We start from the raw sequence: 22,756 nt of genomic DNA on the forward strand, positions 1-22,756 counted from the left end.
TAGGGGATGACGAGGCACCGGATGATGAGGGTCCGTCACAGGATCACTTGGCAGAGACATATGTATATCGTCCTGACATGTCGTTCTTAGAGGACCATCACCACACACCTCCTCCATTCACCCAGGTGCCATCCTTTGGGAGCCCTACTTATAGATTCGGGAGTCCAGCTGTCACGTTCACTCCGATGATGTCCACCACCGGCGAGGGTTTTACCACACCTTTACCCGCTTTTGCTTCATATGCAGGGGATAGTAGCCCTTGGGCGTACGCACCTGTGCGTCCACCGAGAGCAGCAGCACAGCCGTCGGAGGTTGAGGAGGTGTCCGAGCCTGAGGAGCCATCTAAGCATGAGCAGAGACAGCAACCACCTAGAGCTGCGAAGGGGAAGGGTCGAAGATGTCATTCTGGAAGCCACTTCTTCGGGCATAAGAAGAAGTAGGCTTTTCCTCATATGTACTTTGTTTATGTTTATGTACTTTTATTATGCATTTGATTATGCTTTTTGTTTATCTTTATGTACTTTTATTCGGGTTTTATGTACTTTGATTATGTTTATGTGTTATGTACTTTGTTCTCTCATAATGTTGTATAATGTTAGCACGACCCTTACATGATAACATAACATAATAAATGACATGACATTGAACTTGATAAAAAGTGGAACACAAACACACAATATGATGAATCAGTTTCTCACACAAACACACCATTTGAGCTCACTTATTTCATTTGAAAGCTTGCTGATGACCTCAGTAGCACGGCTCTCATGACGGTCCTCTAGCCAAAATAAATAACCGCAGCCATTGGACCCGTCAGGACATTGCAACATCCGCCTCCCAGCGTCGGGACCGTTGTCCCGACAAACTCTAGTGACTTGGACTTTGTCACGGTAGCACTTCTCTACAGCAACTGGCTCCATAAGTGTGTAAATGGTTTTTAGTTGTGAATACAACCGAGGTGTTGGGGGACTTATTTATAGGTGAAAAAATGAGCACAATGACAACAACTTTCATGTATCAACTTTAAAACAATATTTAAAAATTTCAGACATACACGACTTAATAAACTTAATAAAGAATACAACAATAATTGCACATCGGTCAATCTAGCATTTTTTTGTTGAATTACCCTCCCCTTTAAATTTGCCCTTAAGGCGTTCACATTCTTTCTCATGCTTCTCTCTAATCTTTTCCTTTGCAAAAGAATGCTCCCATATAAGGTCACTCATCTCTCGAGTCATCTCAGTCAGCACAGCCGTGTAACATGGTTCTAGTGGATCATCAATCCAAAACATGTAACCACACCCGTCCGACCACAATGGACATCGTGACATCTTTCTTCCAGCGTTTGGCCCAGTCCCTCGATATGGCTAACCTCATTTACTCCTTCCATGTAATTAAGATATGTTTTGAAATGTGTAAACGAGTTTTCCACTATTTATAACCAATATTTCGCAACAAGGTCACATAATCTCTGTAGCATACTACCATTGCAAAGGCCAAAAGCACTTCACATGGCTACAGTGGACGAATCTCTCTGCACCATACTATCATTGCAAATGCCAAAATAAATTCACATGGCTACAGTGGATGAATCTCTCTGCAGCATACTATCATTTCAAAAGCCAAAAACACTTCACATGGCTACAGTGGACGAATCTCTCTGCATCATACTATCATTGCAAAGGCCAAAATAAATTCACATGGCTACAGTGGACGAATATCTCTGCAGCATACTATCATTTCAAAAGCCAAAAACAATTCACATGGCTACAATACCCAAATAATTTCACATGCCTCTGCACCTCCACATGGCCTCAATAATTTCACATGGCTCGAACCAAGTAATCACATGCAGGGGCAGAATCTCTGCACCTTGCTATTATTGCACTGTATTGGCTGGAAAAGTTCACATGGCCACAATCCCCTAAAGTGTATAGCTTGTACCATGCCCAAACAGTCTTGACATGGCTATAGTGCTTTTGAACTCTATATTTACTTCCACATTATGAACTTATGTACATAGCGACGCCTTCAAACTTTCAATTTATATTTACACCCACAATGTACTCACCAAGTAGAAAGTGGTTGCTACCAGAAAGAAATGATGATTACGAGAGTTTAAAATACAACGATCCGAGAGAGTATTTTACTGGTGTTCGGCGCGAGTGGGCATATCGTCTTGAAGAATTCGACCAGTTGAGAAATGATCTTATAGCTCTAGGTGCAAAACTCCCAGCCCGTGATTCGTTAGGTATTTATCCGGAATATAGGTTCCAGGGTAGTTGGGGTGAATATCGAATGAAAGTGATTGCAGCAGTGGAGCAGATCAGGAAAGAGAACAACAGAATGTTGTTGCGCCGATGTCGTATGTACATGTATCAGTTGGCCAGAGACTCGGCAACTTCTAGTGGAAAAGAAATGTCTTTCGAAAAATAATGTGCATTACTTCAAAATCCAAATTACATTTCCGATTTCTACATGTTTGACGAAGAGTCAACCGATGCTGATGATTCTGATTAACAAATATCATTTGTATTTTATTCCAATAAATATAAGTACGAATAAATGCATCTTTATTATTTCATTTCAAAACATGAAAATGGAAAAACTTAGCACAAACAACATTACAACTGCCTTGCATAAGCATCAAAATTTGATTTCTCAATGTCTTTCACTTTTGCAGCGTATTCTGCCGAGCTTTCTCTCAACAAACCTATCCTTTCCTCGTCCGTGATCTTTCTATTCAAGAAGGCATCATTTATATCCCTGTCTTTTCTGTAATGATATTCACCTAGCGGCCGACCGACTCCATGCAGAACTTCAATGCGGGTCTCATCCTTGGTCGGCACCCAAGTGTTTGCCCTGTCTCGCTTCTCGATACTCCAACAACCGCATCTCCGCAGCAAACTTCATCTTCTCCGCATCCCTTTCCATGACAAGTGAAACAAGTCTTCTCGTTTTTGTACAACTCCATTCTTCCATCCCGTCGTCAAGCTTTCTAGATTTTTTATGCGTGTCCATACAGATGTTTTTAGTATGAGCAAATGAGAAGTGCGAGTATGTGTAGATGCTTAGTTCTAATACTCAGAACGAATCTAACTATATGTAAAAATAGTTTCCGTCATAATTAACCTATATTTAAATATTCAAATTATATGCCAATTAACCTAACAAAATTTACTCGATTATTACTTCAAATCATGACATTTTTAATCAATAAAATACTCCCAATTCAATATTTACGAAACAACACATTTAATGTATAGCGTGTTTGATTTTTTATAAATAAAATAATCACAATTTTTAGTTTTTTTGAATTTTTTATAAATCAAAAAAACGCACTGTTTGGATTTTAAAAATAAAATACTTGGTTTTAAATTCAACTGTGTTGACATCTTTAGTGTCCGCCCTTTGTTGGGGCTTTGAAAAAAATTTATCTTCTGTTGTGTCTGCCTGAGAGGTGAAACAATTAAGGTATTTGTTTGGTAAAACGAAATTTTGGATGGTTAGTTTTGTAAAGATCATGTTCCGAGTGGATATAAATTTGAAGGAACCCTTGATATTATCCTATAACACGTGTCACATATCGTAGACCGCTATTACAGCACGGCGTTTTTGGTCACAGCCTTATACGGATCTTTCTCGGGTTTACTCTCTTTCCTTCTGTTTCATCAAAGATTAATTAAATCTCGAGCTCTCTCTCTCTCTCTCGATTATACATACAAAATACATACAGCCGTCTCACTCTTCAGCTCTCCTCCATCCTCAATCTCTCTCCGCCTCAGGGGTACTCTCTCCCTCCCTCCCTCTCGCTCGCGCTGCTTCTATAATTCATGTATCTGTATGTTTACTTGTGTATATATGTATCTGTTTGTATGTGTAGCTTTCGTTGAATTGAATTAGCTGTTTGTATGTGTTCAGCCTAACAAATTAGGTGAATTCGATGTTTATTTGTTGTTTTTATATGTTTATGTTGATTTTTATTGAGCTTGTTAGATGTAATTGTCCGTGCTGGGAGCATCTGATCTGCAGATTAATTGATCTGTACTCGTTGTGATTTCGATGAATTTCTAGGTCAATTTGAACATACAGGTGTGTGTGTGGATATAGTTTCTGTGTTGTTTGTATTTGGTTGCTTTAAATTTGATGAATTTATAGGTCAATTCCAACATGTATATGTGTCTGTGTGTGTGGTGGAAATTTAGTTACTGTTTTGTTTGTATACTGTTTGGAGGAATTGAATTGATTTGATGTCTGAGGTGTAATTAGGAGCTTTGTTAGGAGCAGGTGTCTCTAGGCGAGACGACAAATGAAAATGATAAGCAAAATGTTTGTGTATATTAATTGTAATAGTAATTAATTTACAAAACTGATAAGGTTATGCGTGAGTATATTAGTTCTAGGTGTTTAATGACTTTGCTTTGTCGGTGTTTGTGTGTGGAATTTTGTCCGTGTTATGGTTTGTTTTCTATGTGTGCTAGGAAGCACCGACACTCCAGAAAGGCTGCCGAATCCGTGTCCGACACGGCAACTCGGCACCGACTCATGACTCGCCATGTGGCCTGTCGACACGCGACATGTGGTGGACTGTGGACACAGGAGCGACAGGCGACCGACTCGGCCCATCAAAAAAATCCCAAACCCGTATTATTTTTGTCAGGCCCAAACCCATTTGTTATTTAACCTAATATCACAGTTGTCATCTCTTTTATAACATCTCTCTCCTCTTTTCATCTTCATATTCTTCCTACATTGCAATCACTTGCATTGAAGTTACTTGGACAGCCTTCATCTTCCTCTTGTTGCGAAAGGAATTGGAGCACATATTCGTTTATCCATTCCGTGATAAGTAATAAAATACCACCAACTGCTGAAGACTTGGTATTTGTTCACACGAATCTTCGTCTTCGCTCAAGGAAAAGTCGTGCATATATGGAAGGAGAAAGCATGATGTGGAATGTGGAATGTTAGTGGCGATGCTTTTTCACAAGTGGAAGGTGCAGGTGTTTTAGAAATTGTAAATCTCTCCCTTGATGAACTGGAGATGGAGGCTGTTCTTTTTACACAAGATGATCATTCGAATGAAAATGCAGAATAGATGTGTCTCATTATGAAAGAAACTCTATTATTATTGTGAATGAAGTTATTTAATATTTGACATATATAAATATTATATCTTTTTATTACTTTTTTTTTTGCCGTGTCCTGTATCCAGGACTCTTTGAGAATTGGCGAATCCCCGTGTCCTGTGTCGCCGTATCCGAGTCAGTGCTTCCTAGTATGTGTGTGTTTGGTTCGTTCGTGTTATTTTTAGCTTTTTAAAGGTGAAATATGATAGGGCTAACCTGTTGAACTGAAGCAGCAAGTTCAGTGAGGAGAAATATAGATGGAGAATATTCAAGAGGTGTCCAGGCTAGTTTACGTAGGATAATCAAAAAGGACAAAAGTATATACATATCATATAGTTTGGACCAGTAATGGATTTTGATAAAGAATACAGTTAAACTTTAAGTTTTGAAGCAAAAATGGACCCATACCTGCAAATTATGTATAAGATGGCTGGACGGCTTGTATGTGGATGATCTTTGTGGAATGTGCTAATAACTTGTATCTCTTGTGTTAGTTCATATTTATGTTGCACCATGATTGTCTAAATGATATTAACTAGTCTGTTTATATATTTTTTGACAGGTAAGTGTACGGGACATGTCGACAGTGAATCATTTATTACTTCTATGTTAACTGATATTTATTCTTACTTGTCGTCAAGCGTAATTTTGGTAATCACTTGTGAAGTGTTGGTGTTTGTCATAATCTGGTCATTTTTTGTATGTATCTCTACTGTCATCACACTTTTTATTGACATGATTGTACTGTTCTAATTACAGAGTATCTACAACTTGAAGATTGTATATTTTTTGTTTCCAAGGCCATGAGAAGTTATAGTTATTTCTTGTTGAAATTAGTAATTTAAGAGTTACATGTCCTTGCATATATGACTTTAAATATGTGATTTTTCCTGATTGCTATCAGGCCGTTTAGCTGCACCATCCTGCAGTTCATTTGTGCATCTCAACGTGATTTGATTTTTTTTTGAACCCTATTAATTTGGTTGCTCTGTCACTTACCAGTAGCACTAGTTTGCCTTGCAATTGGGCAGTAGCCTGCTAATTTACTGATCATTTTTCTGTTGTTTCATGATTGCAGATTGCAGTTTGCAGTGTTCTTACAGTTGTGTGTCATGTTCCAACAGCTCAGTATGTGAAGTTACTGCACAATGTTGAATATAGCAAGAGAAAGAAACAATTTTATCTTGTAGCTGGAATTAGTACTCTCACAGCCTATACATTATAGCAAAAAAAGTAAAAATGTCAAACAATCTTGTTTCTCAGCAACTTTCTATGTCGAATGCGGACATGAGCCAGATGGAGCCTACTTATGTGAAAGTAGATTCTTCAGTGAATATGCAAATGGGTGTGATGGGATCTATCCCAGATGTGTATGCATCACATCAGTTTGCGATGTCAGATCAGCAGATGCAGTTGGTAGACCCTTTATCCTACATTTCTGGACCACAGAGCTACACGATGTCTAATACCCATTTAGGAAACATGGAGTCAATGGTGGACAATGTGGGTTTGCATAAGTCTAAGCCAGACCAGAAAGATGTACAAATGGATGCCATGTTTACCAATCCAGGTCCCCAGAAGTTGTTTCAGCCAAACAAGCGAAAGGCTGCAGTAGAACCGATGTTTAATAGCACTGTCCCAAGACAGTTATCTATGCCTAACAAGCGTGCAACACATATGGATTCATTATCAACCTCACATGAGCTGCCTAACCATTCTGGTACAAATAGGAAAGGTGGGACCCTGCAATCTGTTTCAGCTGTATCTGGGTCTCAAACACCTGCATCAAACAGGAGAACAGTAAAGAATGACTTAAACTCGAATAAACCTGCTAGTCAGCGGGTACAGACCCCGAAGGGTCGTACTGCTCAGATAGGAACACCGCGTCAGACAGAGTCATTTGAAGCTGTCAGGTCCAAAATGAGGGAATCGTTAGCTTCTGCATTGGCCTTGGTCAATCAGAACCAGAGTTCTTCGCCTAAGCAAGAGAAGAGTCCTCTACACAAAGACGATAACAACCCAGAGGTGATATCGCAGAATGTCAAACTTTCTGAATCTACTTCGGTCCCTGTTGATGCTGCTGTTGCACATGAAAACATCAAGGATGACATACAAACAAAAGATATAAGCTTGGTTAATAATCCCAGTCATCGCCTAAGCACATTTGCTGAGAACTTGACTCATGAAGGCATTGAAAATCTTCCAGACACCTGGAAAAACGACGTATCAGATTCCATGTACAATGCTGTTTTGCCTGAAGAAGATGTTGCATTTACAGACAGTTTCTTTGCCAAAGATGAGCTTCTTCAGGGACATGGGCTTTCCTGGGAATGGGAAATCGGTATGGAGGTGGAAGCAAAGCAGCAATTACAATCTTCCAGACAGGTTAATGTTCCGGGAGATGATGATGAGCAAAAGGTCAAGCATTCTGATAATTTGACATTGAAAACTGAAGAAAAAGTGGCTCAGGCTGCCAATCAAGCGGGTGCTGGAAGGGATGAGAGTTTTTATACTCTTCGGACTCCTGAAAAATTGGCTTTTGAAATTGAGGCAGAACTTTTCAAATTATTTGGGGGTGTGAATAAGAAGTACAAAGAAAAGGGTAGATCTCTCATGTTCAATTTGAAAGACAGGAACAATCCAGAACTACGCGAGAAAGTTATGTCCGGCGACATTACTCCTGAAAAGTTGTGCTCCATGACGGCAGAGGAACTTGCCTCTAAGGAGCTTTCTGAGTGGCGAACAGCAAAGGCTGAAGAGCTCGCACAAATGATAGTCTTGCCTGAAGATGGTGATAGAAGACGTTTGGTTAAAAAAACTCACAAGGGGGAATACCAAGTGGAAGTGGAGCAGGATGATGAAATTTCTGTTGAGGTATCTGTCGGGGCAACTACTCTGGGACAGTTCCAAAGGAATGATAAGGAGAAACTACCTCCCTCCTCATCAGATAAGGATGAACTTAAAGATTCAAAAAAAGTCGAAAGTGAGAAGGGTAGTATGGAAACTATGGATCCATCATATAGTCTTACTATTCCAGCTGACGGGACTGATTTGATGCAAGGGTTAATAGAGGACGAATTTAAAGATGCAGAATTTCTTCCTCCAATTGTCTCATTGGATGAATTTATGGAATCCCTCAACTCTGAGCCACCGTTTGACAATTTGGCAGCAGACACTCAAACAAAAACTCCTTTGGATAAGTTGTCAGCTGAAACTGGTGAGAATTCGGAGTCTTCGAAATTAGCTTCCAAAGATGTTGATAACAGGACAGGAAAGGCTACAGATCTTGATTCCAAAATGACAAAGCAGGATGCAGAAGAGAAGTCTGGCGACTATGCAAAGGAGCAAAAACAATTGAATCCTGACATGACATCAATGGCTGAACGTGTATGGGAGGGTGCATTACAGCTACATATTTCTGCCCTTATTACAGTTATTGGCCTGTATAGAAGGTATTTTCTTATTCACGTTATAGTTATGCAGGTTTTGTTTCTGGAGTTTTCCTTCCTATTGGATAAAAGTTAATGATAGTTTAATTGTGCTGGATAAATCATCTTGATCTTGAGGTTGTATAAATTGTTCATTGCCCTTATTTTCTGTTTAACCTGCATTATTTAAATCGACATTATAATATATGTAATCTGCTGTTGATCCTAAATTTTGTATATAGTTACTACACTGACTGCCTTAATGTTGATTGCGGGAAAATCGTCACTTCTTGAAATTCTAGACATGCTTATTTTGCAATAAATATTAAAATAGATGATAAAATGCAAAAGATTTTGTAGCTTCCTTTATTTCCAGCAACCTCAAAAAATTTGAATACCTAGTGAAGCAATTTATTTTATTTTGGTTCACCTATATTTTTCTCACTAGTTGACAATTTTTTCTGCTTTTGACAAATCTAGTTACTTCTTGTCTGAGGAATTTTTTGTATTGATTTGTTACTCTTGATAGTACATTGGTGGTCTGTTATGGTTTAACAGTGGCCAGACACATAAATTGGCATATGCCTCTTGCTATTCACATCTCAAAATTTGATAACTATCAGAGCTACTGTGTTGTCTTGGTTCATATTTATTCTTTTCACCAGCTTACAGTTTCCATTTTTTGAGAAATTTAGTTTTATACTTTTCTGGCATCTATATGTTCTGTATTAGTTCATTACTTGATTCACTTTCTTGTTTGTGTTTTAATGATCTGTTACTGCTTTACAGTGGTGAAAAAACGTCTACAAAGGAGTGGCCAAGTTCTCTTGAAATAAAAGGAAGAGTTAGACTTGATGCATTTGAAAAATTTCTCCAAGAGCTTCCCATGTCTCGAAGTCGTGCAGTCATGGTATATCAAGTTTCCTTATATCTCATTGTATTTCAAAGTTGTGCTTAGGTGTTTTGTTAGTGTGTTGTTTTGAGAATTACAGGGTGCCATTCTGTCATCGGTGGCAATTTACTTTTGTTCAAGGTCATTGGTCGGAATTGACTTATTTCCCAGGAGGATTCATCGACTAAATATTTTGGCGCAACGTATATATGGAGCAGACAGCAGATTTTTAACTACTGTCATTAATATCATAATAAGAATACCAAAGTTCACCTTTCTTTCCATTTTTTACAATCTCCGAAGTGAATATCTGATAGTGTCATTACTTAGATCGGTGGGCTGTACACCTGTACATCATCCCATTGCAGAGAAGTGTTCTCAGCGAGTGAATACTTTGATCTCACACCATTGGATGAAAGAAGCACTGCTATATTCCTCCTTGTAGACATGCCTGATGAGATCTGGAGTCTCCATAGTTATATATGCAGTTGCTGAGAACCTTGATTTGGATTCTGGAACTTCAGAAATGATCATTTTGGTTTTGGATGTGAATTGGATAAATGGATAGATTTGTCATCTCATTTGTAAATGAGTATCAAGTAAAATTGGTTTATAAATTCATTTCACATGATGCTTGGAAAATCTAATTTAGAAGGGTAAACATATTTAATGATGACTTGAACCATTTCAAGAAATTTTCAGATATGTGGGAACCACATTGTAAATGAACAGGCTCTGGCAGAGAAACACAAAAAGCTCATCATCTTAATGAAAGTTCCTGTACAATAACTTGTTAAGATTTCTGGTTTTTGACTGGTAAAAGTAAACATTCCTGTAGGCATTAAGGAGCAAAATGCTAACTGTTATCTATACATCTGCTAATGGTCTCTACTTGCTACAAATTGATATCTGGAGTTATCATCTTAAGAACTTTCTTCTTTGCTGCAGGTGATACACTTTGTCTTGAAGGCAGATTCGTCTGCAGATGACCGAGCAAGTCTTCGTGAGGTGACCTCTACACTTTTCAATTCTTTTGTCATACCATACTATTAGAGCCTTTTTGGTCTAAAGTTATACGGCTTGGTTTGTTTCTTGGGACAGGCTATAGATTCTTATGTTCTGGATGAGAGGCTAGGATTTGCAGAACCTGCATCAGGAATGGAGCTTTATCTCTGCCCACCACACCCAAAGATACTCGAACTGCTTGGCAAACATCTCTCCAAGGACCAGACCGAGCTAATTAATTCGACAGATAATGGTTTAATTGGTGTAGTTGTATGGCGTAAGGCTCATTTAAGTTCTACAATCTCACCTAACTCAACCTCACACCATAAACATAGCTCAAAAAAGCAACAAAACTTTCGGAGACAGGAAAAGAACAATAATGTTAATGCTAATATGACCCCAAGAACTCCTGTACCTTCAACTCAAGCTCCCATCAGATCTGGAACTTTACCATCCGGTAATGATGATGATGATATTCCACCTGGGTTTGGTCCGGGAAATGCTCGGGATGACGATGATTTGCCTGAATTCAGCTTTTCTGGCAGTTCTAACCCAACTCAGTCTTCAAGGCTGTCCTCAAACCCATCACGGCCCGTAGACCAAATTAGAGAGCTTATTCAGAAATATGGAAAACCTGCAGAAAGTCAGAGCACTAAGAATTGGCAGGGTAAAAGAAGTGCTGGCCTTGCAGTGCAAGCATGGGATGATGATGATGACGACGACATTCCAGAGTGGCGCCCTGATGCTCCCCTGACCCATGTACAGACTCGTCCTCCTGCTCGTGGCTTTCACCAAGCAGTGCAGCCTCCCTTGGTTAATCAAACTGCAACTACACAGCATGTTCTGTCACCACAGGTGGCTATGCCTCCGATGACCATGATACAAAACAACCCCTCATCTTGGCAGCAAGGTAATGGGAGATGGGTGGCACAGCCGCCAGGTTTTCAGCAGAGTAGTTTAGCAAGTCAGCCTAACATAGGGCAGTTCCAAGGTGGGCCCGTGGCTCAGGCTGGGCAGCCACCGCCTGGTAACTGGAGGAGAGATGCACCTAGAAGTAGGGGTTTTTGATTAATGTTTCATGTATATCCTAGTATAAAATGTGGGTTTAGCAGCAGCAGATTGTACACCTAAATGTTTTACACTTTTTTCGTAGGTTTTTTTTATCTTAAACTTAATGGATTCCCCTGCAACGTTTAATTGAAACTTGAACTTCAGTAACTTTGTGCCAATTTGCTTAATTAACTTGCTTCAGACAATTATGTCATGTCATGTAGTTAAAGCTGCAAATTGCCATGCCACCTCATTGCTGATAAGCTTTTTTATTCGCATAGCATCTCTCTGTTGCCTGCTGATTTGACCTCTGAAAATCTTGCCTTTTTGCCTTAATTTCAGGCTTTTAATGTTACTGTTTGTGCTGTAATTTCAGGGTTAAGTGCTAAAGAATATCAACTAAGAACAATAAAGTAAAACACGAGAGATTGGTTACGCGGAAAACCCTTGTGAGGTAAAAACCGCGGGAGGGTTCGGAACCCTGCCAGAAAAATATTCACTAAGTAAATTGTTACAAGAGTTTGTAGTGTATTGTCTGTCTTCTCTATCTATCATTCTGTCCTATTTATAATACAATTTCTACACTTGAATTCTAACGTTACTCTGCTTATCCTTATCCTCCCATAACAGATCGTGCGATGCGCCCTGCCTATCTTCACTCCTGTTTTGACCCGTTATTTTCTCCGATCAGTTAATATTTCGAAACTGCCTTATCCAGTCTTCAGGCTTAAGCGTCATGTCCTGTCTCTGGCGTCATGTCATCTTGTCATGTCGAACGACGTGTCAACTGAAAATAACTGGGTAATAACAATAGCCCTTTGATTTTTGCCAAATAAAAAATCAAAGATGTTTGGCAGAAATCAAATCTTTTAGCTAGATACTCTACCTCGGTCTCTGCGCGGTCTAATCGATCCCTCGTTTACCGCAACACTACATTTTCCCGTAACCTCCTCCACTAAGTTAGTTTCTTGTAAATCATTCTATCATCCACCCTTTCAGTTTCCCATTTCTCTTGCATCTCCAGTTTCTCTCTATCATGGCGAAAAAGAATCCTCAAAGCCCTAGCGCCCAAAATCCCTCATCAAAGAACAGCCCTTCGAAATCACTTTGGATAGCTACCGGTCTCCTTGAGGCTAAAGACAACAATGTAAGCTCCATCAAAAAATCGACACTGAAGAAGATGAAATCGCAATTTGGTCAGGAGGCAGTCGTTGTCGTTCCGAGTTCCGACGAACGCGCCGACTGGTACAGGCAAGGTTGGGTATGCTTCTATTACTACTCGTTTGACATTGGCATTCCTTTTCCATATTCAAACCTCATCCAGGATGTGTTGAACGCCATGCGGGTGTCTCCAGGCCAACTCATGCCGTTTGCTTGGAGGACACTCGCATGCCTTGAGGCCATCGAGAACAAACATCATTTTGGTATCAACGCGGATGTGGTGAAAAGTTGTTATGGCACCAAGAAGTTCTATGGTGTGAGGTTCGGTTTTTCAAACAAAAGGAGGGGCCATCCTTTGATTCTGAATGCGGAAGGGGTGAACGATAGGTACTGGAAAGAAAGCTATTGCTACGTCGAAAAGTCTACACTTGGAGAGGCTAATTCTTACTTTGTTGAGCGCTGGAATTCTACTGGTAATTGACTGTCTTTTCCTTACTTGACGCTAATTTCTATTTGCCTTCCTTGTACTCATGTTTCGGTTTGTCTTGTTTTTGTGTAGACCCTGATTTTGAATTTGACGATGATGATGTCAAGACAAAAGAGATTGTGAATAAGATACTACAACTTCCCCTTGGAGATCGGCTCTGGCCCAACTGCCTGGGTCGTGTTGTCAGGAACTCCAGCCCTGTGAACGTTGAGGAGTATGCCAGTCGGTTGAATCTGGCAGTTGAAGTCGAAGATGATGATGTTGACCAGTCGAAGTCTGTTCCCGTCAAGACGATTGCTCAGAGAACTAGGAGTAAGGCAATTGCTGCTGCTGTCAAGACCTCCGGGTCAGTTCAAAGCCTGTCTTCTTCTTCATCTGATAGCCTGAGAATCGAACAGGGGTTGGAAGTCAGCTCTGAGAGAATTTTTGCCAAAGGTATCCGCAAACTCTTCTCGCTGTTTTCTTTCCTCATCTTGTCCATGTGTCTTTCTATCATTCTCTTAATTCTCGTCGAGCCCTATTATCTCGTTGTAGAATTCAAGCCCCCCGTCTTAAAACCTTTCGAGGGTTCTAGCAAAGAATTGTTTGTCAAGAGATGTCGAGAGGAAAAGCCCAAGAGTTTTGATTGTGTCAGGAGCCCGATTTCCTTTGGTTCAGGCTCTAGCCCTGATCACAAGAGGCTTAAACCCTCTTCTGTCACTACTCAATCTGGATCATGTGTTCCCTTGATCTCGGATGGCTATGATCCTGAGGCCAAACCTTCTGAATTTGCTCATATGCTGGATGGTTTACTGCTTTCCAAGTATGTGGATTCCTCCTCTGGCAAGGATAGTGGTGTTCTTGTGGATGAAGTTGCCGGTCATGCTTATCATGTGAGTCTTCCTTTTTGGTATCTAGCTTTGTTTTTCCTTATCTCTTTGTTAATTCTAACTGGTCATCGTGTTTTGGTAGGTGCTGCAAGCCTCTCTCTTGGCACGAAAAGCTCACAAAGATCTGGGGTCTAGGCTGTCTGCTTTGCAGTCCGTCCATGGTTCGTGCGCCCAGAAGTTGAGGAATGCACAGGATTCAGCAGCTGCCAATCTGAAAGCTGGTCGCGAAGTTCAACAGGAGTTGGAGGAGTTCGTTAAGAAAGTGAAGATTATGGAGGTGGAGATGACAGGAAAGGCTCAGGAGGCGATCACCCAGCAGGCGATGCGGACTCGCGTCGAGGTGATGCAAGAGTATTATCGGGGAGAGCATACTGGCTGGGATTTGGATGAGACCATCCGGATCTACAATGAGGCCTATCCTGAGGACGCGTTTCTGTCACAAACTGTGCAAACTGGAATTGCAAGGGATGAGTTGGTTGTTGAGGAGGCGAGTCCCTCTGGTGATGTTGAGGTCAAGGATGCGGTTCTCACTTCCGAGAAAACTGATGTCCCCGTCGATGATGATGATGGGGTAAACAAGGATGATTGAAATTGGGTTCTCTGTTTTGTTTCGTAATCTTATTATGTGGCGTACTTTTGTTGTCTTAAGACTAAACTTTATTTTTGTTGTTGACTCGATGGGTTTGTCAGTTTGGTGTTGACTTTGATAAATTTAATTTCTCGTAATGTTTAAATTTTATGATGTTGTTGCGTACTGTGTCATTTCATGTTGTTTATCTCGTAGGTGCATGCACTTTGTAGTTTAGAATTTTTCTTTCGAGATATACGCATTGTCTTAGAATTTTTGTTATCTCACTACTGTTGTTTAGCTGTAGGAAAGTAGGAGTGTCGTATGTGGTGTTCACATGAGGTGAACGCTTATAGGATGCTATATCACGCTCATTGTATTAATTTATTATAAGCATATGAAGATAAGTTAGATACTGGAAGACATGAGACATTTTGTAAGCATTCTTCGCAAATAAGCATTCTAAACGGCAAACAGTCTATTTTATTGAAGCTAACACGTTCACAGATAACCAAACATATAAAAAGGAATTGCATGCTCTCAAGTATTGCTAATGAAATCGACTTGTCCTAGCGACTTATTCAAGTAAACAGTAAAAACAAGCAAGTTCAAACATGATAAAACTTCAAGTGAAGTGCGTTCCAAGTTCTGGGGACCTGCTTGCCGTCCAGGGTTGACAATTGATAGGCACCTTTGCCAACCACTGCGTCTATGAGATAAGGTCCTTCCCAGGTGTCAGCAAACTTCCCTGCGGCGGGGTCCGTTGTGTTCTGGAAGGTCTTTCTTAACACCATGTCACCTACTCGAAATAGTCGCACGTGAACGTGTTTGTTGTAGCTCCTGGCCACCTTCTGTTGATAGGATGCCATCCTTATCTTTGCCGTCTGTCTCAACTCGTCTACAGTGTCAATGTCGTGTGCCATCTCGAGTTGGTTTGTTGTGGGAGTGAGTAGTCCATATCTTGCAGTAGGGGTGAGAACTTCTGTGGGGAGTACTGCCTCTGCTCCGTAAACTAGACTGAATGGTGTCTGTCCAGTTGATGTCTTAGGTGTTGTCCTGTCTGACCATAGGACCCATGGTAGTTCCTCTGCCCATTTGCCTTTGTGGGACGTCAACCTCTTCTTCAAGTTATTGATGATAATTTTGTTACTAGATTCTGCTTGGCCGTTGGCTTGGGGGTACCTTGGAGTAGACTTTATCAAATTGATGTTGTACTTCTTGCAAAAGGATTCCGTCTTCTCACTTATAAATTGAGATCCATTGTCACAAACAATTTCTGAAGGGATGCCGAATCTGCACAGTATGTTTTTCTTGATGAACCCGATAACTTCCTTAGATGTCACTTGCTTGAACGCCTCTGCTTCAATCCACTTGGAGAAGTAGTCTGTCATGGCCAGCATGTAGACTTTTTGACCTGGTGCTGGGGGCATTTTGCCGACTATGTCCATGCCCCATCTCATGAATGGCCACGAAGGTGTCGTTACATGCAAAAATTCTGAGGGTTGGTGGATCACTGGTGCATGGCGTTGACAGGCGTCGCACTTCTGTGCGAAGACAACTGCATCTTCCCTCATCGTGGGCCAATAGTAGCCCATTCGTAATGCCTTGATGGCTAAGCTTCTCCCTCCGGCGTGGTTTCCGCATTCTCCTTCATGAAGATCACGCAATGTCATGTCGACCTCCTCTCTGCCAAGACATCTTTGTAGTAGTCCTGTGGCAGATTTTTTGAACAGAACTCCGTCAATCAGGGTGAACCGTGAGACTTTCATCCGTAGGACTCGTGCATCACTGGAGTTGTTTGGCAGTGTGCCGTGTTGTAGGTAGTCTATGAAGACTTGTCTCCAGTCCTCAGTGCTGTCATCTGTTTGCATGGTGTCAGTGCATAAAGCAAATTGTTCTTGTAGTCTAAGATTTGCAGGTTGCATGATATGTATTATGGGGATGGATGTTATACCAGTGTTTTTGAGTACAGCTCCTAAGCCTGCCAGTGCATCGGCCTCCGTGTTGTGTTCCCTTGGAACCTGTTGAATGTTGAAGGTGTCAAACGACAGCTGTAAATTTTTCACTATGTCAAGATATGTGAGCATTTTTTGATCTTTTGCTTCATAAGAACCATTTACGTGATTAACAATTAGGAGAGAGTCGCAATATACATCAATATTTTTGACCTTCATGTCCTTTGCAGTCGTCAAGCCCATGATCAGTGCCTCGTACTCAGCCTCGTTGTTTGTTGCTTTAAACTCGCAGCATATTGAGTATGCCATGTTGTCCCCTTGTGGCGATTTCAGCACAAGACCAAGTCCTGCTCCGTTCATGTTAGAGGCCCCGTCAGTGTATAGTGTCCATGGCAGAGGGTCTGGGCACGCTGTGACGCGTCGGAATTCTTCTTCAGCCTGAGTCATCTGGTTTGGGCTGAAATCAGCCACAAAATCCGCCAAGGCCTGAGATTTGATGGCCGTTCTGGGTTCATAGACTATGTCATAGGTGCTGAGTTGAATTGCCCATTTCGCCATTCGTCCTGTCAACTCTGGTTTGCTCAAGACCGTCCTTAAAGGAAAATTCGTCAAGACATGTATTTTATGAGTCTCAAAATAATGTCGTAACTTTGTAGATGTCATTGTGAGTGCAAGAACTAGCTTTTCAAGAGGCGTGTACCTGGTTTCAGCTTCAACCAGGCTCCTGCTCACGTAGTATACTGGCGATTGTGTTCCCTCAACTTCTTTCACGAGGACACTGCTGACTGCATGGCTTGTGACAGAGAGGTAGACATAAAGGTCCTCACCAAATGTCGGCTTTGCAAGGAGTGGTGGTGATGACAAGTACTGTTTTAGTTCTGAGAGAGCTGCTTCGTGATCTTCCGTCCAGTTGAAGCCCTTGTTCTTGCGTAGCACATTGTAAAACAGTTTGCACCTGTCAGAAGATCGTGATATGAATCTGTTCAGTGCGGCCACCCTTCCCGTCAACTTCTGAACATCTTTCATGTTGCTAGGACTTGTCAGGTCGTGAATTGCCTTAATCTGCTCTGGACTCGCCTCTATACCCCTCCTTGTTACCATGTGGCCCAGAAATTTTCCTGACGAAACGGCAAAATTGCACTTTGACGGATTAAGCTTCATGTTGTATTGTCGTAAGACATCGAACACTTCCTCGAGGTGTCTGACATGATCTTCCGCATTGAGGGACTTCACCACCATGTCATCAATATAAACTTCCATCGTCCTTCCTATCTGGTCCTTAAACATTTTGTTGACGAGCCTTTGGAACGTTGCACTTGCATTTCTCAGGCCAAATGGCATGGCCAAGTAGCAATAGATTCCTCTCTCAGTCACAAAGGCTGTCTTCTCAGCATCTGACGGGTCCATTTGTATCTGGTTGAAGCCACTTGAGGCGTCTAGGAAGGTTAGCAGTTCATGTCCTGCCGTAGAGTCCACCATGGTGTCGATGTGTGGGAGAGGGAAGGGGTCTTTAGGACAGGCTTTGTTCAGGTCCGTGTAGTCGACACAAACTCTCCATTTCCCATTCTTCTTCTGTACTATGACAACATTAGCCAGCCATTCAGGGTAGTCCACTTCTTTGATCATTCCTGCTTTGAGTAGTCGTGAGACCTCCTCGTTGATTATTTTATTTCTCTCTGCTGCAAATTTCCTTCTTCTTTGTTGCACTGGCTTGTGGTTTGGGTCGACATTCAGCTTGTGGGTGATCACATCTGCACTGATACCCGTGATATCTTCATGTTCCCATGCAAAGGCGTCCAACCGAGTCGTCAAGAATTCCACCAAGTTTGCTTCCACATTAGGCGACAGGTCCTCCCCCACTAGCACTTTTTTGTCCCCTGTGTCTAAGTTTACTTCAGCCAGTTTTTCTGGACCCGTCATCACGGGTGTTGGTGTTAATTGAGGTTCATGTTGGGTGGTTGGCTTCATACAGGTCTTGTAGCACTCCCTTGCTGTGGACTGTTCCCCTCGAATTTGCTGAACCCCCCACGGTGTTGGAAACTTGATGACTTGGTGAAATGTTGACGGTACTGCTTTTAAATCGTGGATCCATGGCCTGCCCATTATCACGTTGTATGTAATCTCGCAGTCTATTATGAGGAATTTTGTTAACATGTTGAGTCCTTGTGCATAAGTTGGTAACGTAATCTCTCCCATTGTCCTCTTCGTTTCGCCACTGAATCCCACGAGCGTCGTGGACTGCTTGATCATGTCACTATCAGCCAAACCCATCTCCTGAAGTGTGTTTCTAGTCATTATGTTTGCTGCGCTACCGTTGTCAACCATCACCCTCTTGATTAGACAATTCCCTATCTGAAGTGAGATAACTAGGCCATCCTGTTGGGGTTCTTGTACGGTCTTCCTGTCTGACCAATTGAAAACCAATTCTGTCATGTCGTCTTCTCTTGCGTCCAACACATTGACCTGCTTCCCTTTGCGTCTCGCTATGCGCTTTGCTTGTGAGTAGGTTGCTCCACACACCTCCGAGCCACCTGCTATGAAGTTTACGACCTTCTGATAAGGTGGTGGTGGTGGTAGTTTTTCCGGTGTCTTGGCCACTGACTTTCCCGTCATGAATTCCGTCAAATATCCTTTTTTCACGAGGTATTGAATTTCTCTCCTCAGTGCCACGCAGTCAGACGCCTTGTGACCATAGTCGCCGTGAAAGTCGCACCACAACTTGGACTCTGGGTTTGCCTTAGGTTTATTGCTTTTCACCGGCCATTTTATCACGTCTCCCATCTTTGTAAATTCCCTCATCATGGCGGCGGGTGTAATTGTGAAGCCATAGCTGTCGTAGGTGGGGGGAAGATTTGGGTCCTTTCTCCAGTCCGCATACTCTTGTGTCGAGTTCACACGTGTCTCCTCCCTTGAGCTTCTAGAGTCTCTAGTATATGGTTTGTAATCCCTGTCTCTTGTGGTCATGATCTTACGATTTGGACGATAATACTTGTCGTCACGTTCCTTTTTGTCCTCTTCAAGGCGCACCTGAGCCATCGCCTTTGCCTGGACGTCATCTAGGGTTTTACAAGGATATTTGGTGAGCTCGTCGTATAAGGGTGAGTCCTTTTCCAGTCCCCTCCTGAATGCCTCAATTGCCGTGGGTGTGTCACAGTTTGTGATAGTCACCTTCTCACGGTTGAACCTCGTCAGATAATCTCTCAATGGCTCCCTGAACCCCTGAACTATCTTGTAGAGATCACTTGTAGTTTTTTCAAACACTCTGCTGCTTGCAAATTGTAGGTTGAAGGCATCAACCAGGTCGGCGAACGTCTCAATGCTCCCATTTGGGAGGCTCACATACCATTGTAGTGCTGGGCCAGTCAGCGTTGAGCCAAAACCCTTGCACATGCACGGTTCCCTCAGCTCCTTTGTAATCGACACCGTGAACATTCGTTGTTTGTATTGTGCCACATGCTCTTGTGGGTCTGTCGTCCCGTCATAGGTTTTCATGGCCGGTACTGCAAAGCGTTTTGGCATCTCCACCAGAGCAATGTTGTCAGAGAAAGGGGAGTCCGCATAGCTCATGGGTGCAGCCTTTTCAAGTGGTTTTGGTACTCCGGGGATGCGTTGAACCATTTCCTTCAGGGCCTGTAACTCCTTGCGCATCGTGTCATGGCTATGTGACCTTGTGGACTTGCTTCCTTTCTTCTTCTTCTTTCTGTCTCCCTTGTTATGTCCGTTGTTTCTATCCTGCTTCTCTGGACCACCACCGTCATTATTCGGGCCTCCACCATTGCCATTGTCGTTAACTTCAGGACCCCCTTGTTCTGGGTGTTCCACCTCGATTTCTTCGTCATATTGCTCTTCTTCTTCGTCGTCCATATTCAGACGTCTGGCCATGGTGTCCAACACTCCTCTTGCCGTGGGGTTGGATTTGGATCGAGCTGTCGTGAGTTCCCTCTGTAATGTTTCTCTCTCAGTCCTCCAAGCTTCTTGTTGAGAACTCATGTCGTCCTGCATCTTCCGAATCGTTTCCAAGAGTTGTTGTATCGTGGGATTGTCTCCCTGGCTCGTGGAGCCGTGGTGTTGTTGATCGTCCGTCGTCATGTGTGTGCGTTCTCGTATCAGAGCTTTAGCAAATTTCCCACAGACGGCGCCAATTGTTTGTGCTGTAATTTCAGGGTTAAGTGCTAAAGAATATCAACTAAGAACAATAAAGTAAAACACGAGAGATTGGTTACGCGGAAAACCCTTGTGAGGTAAAAACCGCGGGAGGGTTCGGAACCCTGCCAGAAAAATATTCACTAAGTAAATTGTTACAAGAGTTTGTAGTGTATTGTCTGTCTTCTCTATCTATCATTCTGTCCTATTTATAATACAATTTCTACACTTGAATTCTAACGTTACTCTGCTTATCCTTATCCTCCCATAACAGATCGTGCGATGCGCCCTGCCTATCTTCACTCCTGTTTTGACCCGTTATTTTCTCCGATCAGTTAATATTTCGAAACTGCCTTATCCAGTCTTCAGGCTTAAGCGTCATGTCCTGTCTCTGGCGTCATGTCATCTTGTCATGTCGAACGACGTGTCAACTGAAAATAACTGGGTAATAACAGTTACTAATTTATACGTGGTTCGTTTTTTTAAAGTTTGTTTTGTAGTTCTGGCAAAAAAAAAAAGAGTTTGTTTTGGAGTAGTACTCATCAAGACGAAGAGAGTACAGTGTTTCGTTCATGTTTTGCCTATCCGTGTTTAGATTTTTTATGATTTTTAAACAATTTGGGTCTCCTCTTATTAGTAGGAGCAGCATCAAATTTGATTTCTAAATTTTATGTCAGATTGCTAGTCACACTTTTTAAATTGGCTGGGGTGCTATTCTTTCAATACCTGATAATTTCTTGCCAATTATATTCAGATAAAGTTCAATTATGAAGATTAAAGACCAACTTTTTGCCCTTTCTGGCATGGACTTTATTCCTTTCCCCAAAACCAACGATTGCACTTTTGTTTTGTCAAAAAGTATAGAGTATAGACCCTGCGGCTAGAGCCGGCCAAACGGGCGGGCCGTGTCGGTTCGGGCCAGTTCAGACGGGTTCCGAACCGTTAGCCGTGGAACCGTAACCGGCCCGTCAACACTGGCGGTTCGTGCCGTGCCGTGCTGAAGAAAGTGGAAGTCGTAACCGTGTTATACGGTTTACACGGGTTCTGCGGTTCGACGGTTCGGGCCGAACAACGGTTCGCGGTTCTTGACCGCGGTTCAACAGAGTGTGTAAATTGTATGTGTTTGCTTGTCTAGTTAGTATGTCTTGTTGTTGAGGTGCATGTCTTTCTTTTTCATTTTTTTTAGTTTAATAGTAACGGGTTTAAATTTGTAGAATTCTTAAATTTTAAAAATTCGATAATAAAATTGTTTTATAAGATATTAGTTTTGAAAATTATTTTTGTTAAGTATTATTATGTATAACAGGTGAATTTTAACAATTGGATAATAAAGTTTTAAAAATAAAATTACCTAAATTTAAAAACTTAACCGAAACAAAATGAACTAAATTATTTTTTAAAGAAAATTACTGAAATTTAAAAACTAAAACGAAATAAAATTAAGTAAATTATTTTTATAATAAACGAAATAAACTAAACTAACTAAACAACAACTAAAATTAACCTTATTAACGAAATAAAACAAAAATTAACATATTAAAACCCATGTAAAAAAGAATAGAAAGCAAAAAATTGTAATTATATTACAAATTCTGAAGCCTGAGATTGGTCCATCTATAACACCTTGCTGACTGTGACTAGGGGTAGGGGTAGGTAGTAACTTTATTGTTCAATCCGCGGTTCTACGGTTCAAACCGCAGTTCCGCGGTTCTACGGTTCCACGGGTTTTCGCAGTTCCGGGCCAGTTACGGTTCGGTCCCTCATTTCCCAACCCGTATTCGGCACGTACTCTGTATCGGTTCAGGTCGGTTTCAAACCGGCCCGTGTTTAGATGATTTCGGGCGGTTAAAAACTCGGTTCGGGGCGTGCCGGTTCGGCCCGTTTGGCCACCTCTACCTGCAGCAATATGTTCTAGCATGTGAATTCTCAACGGAACATGCATACAAATATAAGGCAAAGCATTACTTCCTCTTTCCCATTTGATATGAACTACTTTCCTTTTTTAAATGTTAAAAAAAAAAATCTTTCATTTATAACATTTATGTTGAATCATTACAATTACACAT

The 22,756-nt window shown here is 41.5% G+C and overlaps 2 protein-coding genes across 3 annotated transcripts; one reads left to right on the top strand and one right to left on the bottom strand.

Moving 5' to 3' along the window:
- The first annotated feature begins 3,593 nt into the window (after positions 1-3,593).
- LOC108227414 (uncharacterized) lies at positions 3,594-11,675 on the top strand. Of its 2 annotated transcripts, XM_017402539.2 has the most exons (6): positions 3,594-3,790; positions 5,695-5,783; positions 6,211-8,584; positions 9,350-9,470; positions 10,401-10,460; positions 10,554-11,675. In XM_017402539.2, the coding sequence occupies exons 3-6, from the start codon at positions 6,372-6,374 to the stop codon at positions 11,523-11,525; spliced, it is 3,366 nt and encodes a 1,121-aa protein (XP_017258028.1). In that variant the 5' UTR covers positions 3,594-3,790; positions 5,695-5,783; positions 6,211-6,371; the 3' UTR covers positions 11,526-11,675. The 2 variants fall into 2 exon arrangements, with proteins under 2 accessions (XP_017258028.1, XP_017258027.1); XM_017402538.2 differs by lacking the exon at positions 5,695-5,783.
- Positions 11,676-15,200: 3,525 nt separating this feature from the next.
- Positions 15,201-20,636, bottom strand: LOC135147082 (uncharacterized). The gene has a single exon (XM_064079509.1). The coding sequence runs from the start codon at positions 20,634-20,636 to the stop codon at positions 15,201-15,203; it is 5,436 nt and encodes a 1,811-aa protein (XP_063935579.1).
- Between the last annotated feature and the right edge of the window lie 2,120 nt (positions 20,637-22,756).

Source organism: Daucus carota, chromosome 6 (assembly GCF_001625215.2).
Source record: "Daucus carota subsp. sativus chromosome 6, DH1 v3.0, whole genome shotgun sequence".
Lineage (NCBI taxonomy): Eukaryota > Viridiplantae > Streptophyta > Magnoliopsida > Apiales > Apiaceae > Daucus > Daucus carota.

Excerpts from the sequence above, each read along its gene's own strand:
- LOC108227414 (XM_017402539.2), top strand. The coding sequence starts at position 6,372 with ATGTCAAACAATCTTGTTTCTCAGCAACTTTCTATGTCGAATGCGGAC. Across the intron at positions 8,585-9,349 it reads GTTATTGGCCTGTATAGAAG|TGGTGAAAAAACGTCTACAA; the intron begins GTATTTTCTTAT and ends ACTGCTTTACAG. Across the intron at positions 10,461-10,553 it reads ACCGAGCAAGTCTTCGTGAG|GCTATAGATTCTTATGTTCT; the intron begins GTGACCTCTACA and ends TTCTTGGGACAG.
- LOC135147082 (XM_064079509.1), bottom strand. The coding sequence starts at position 20,636 with ATGACGACGGACGATCAACAACACCACGGCTCCACGAGCCAGGGAGAC.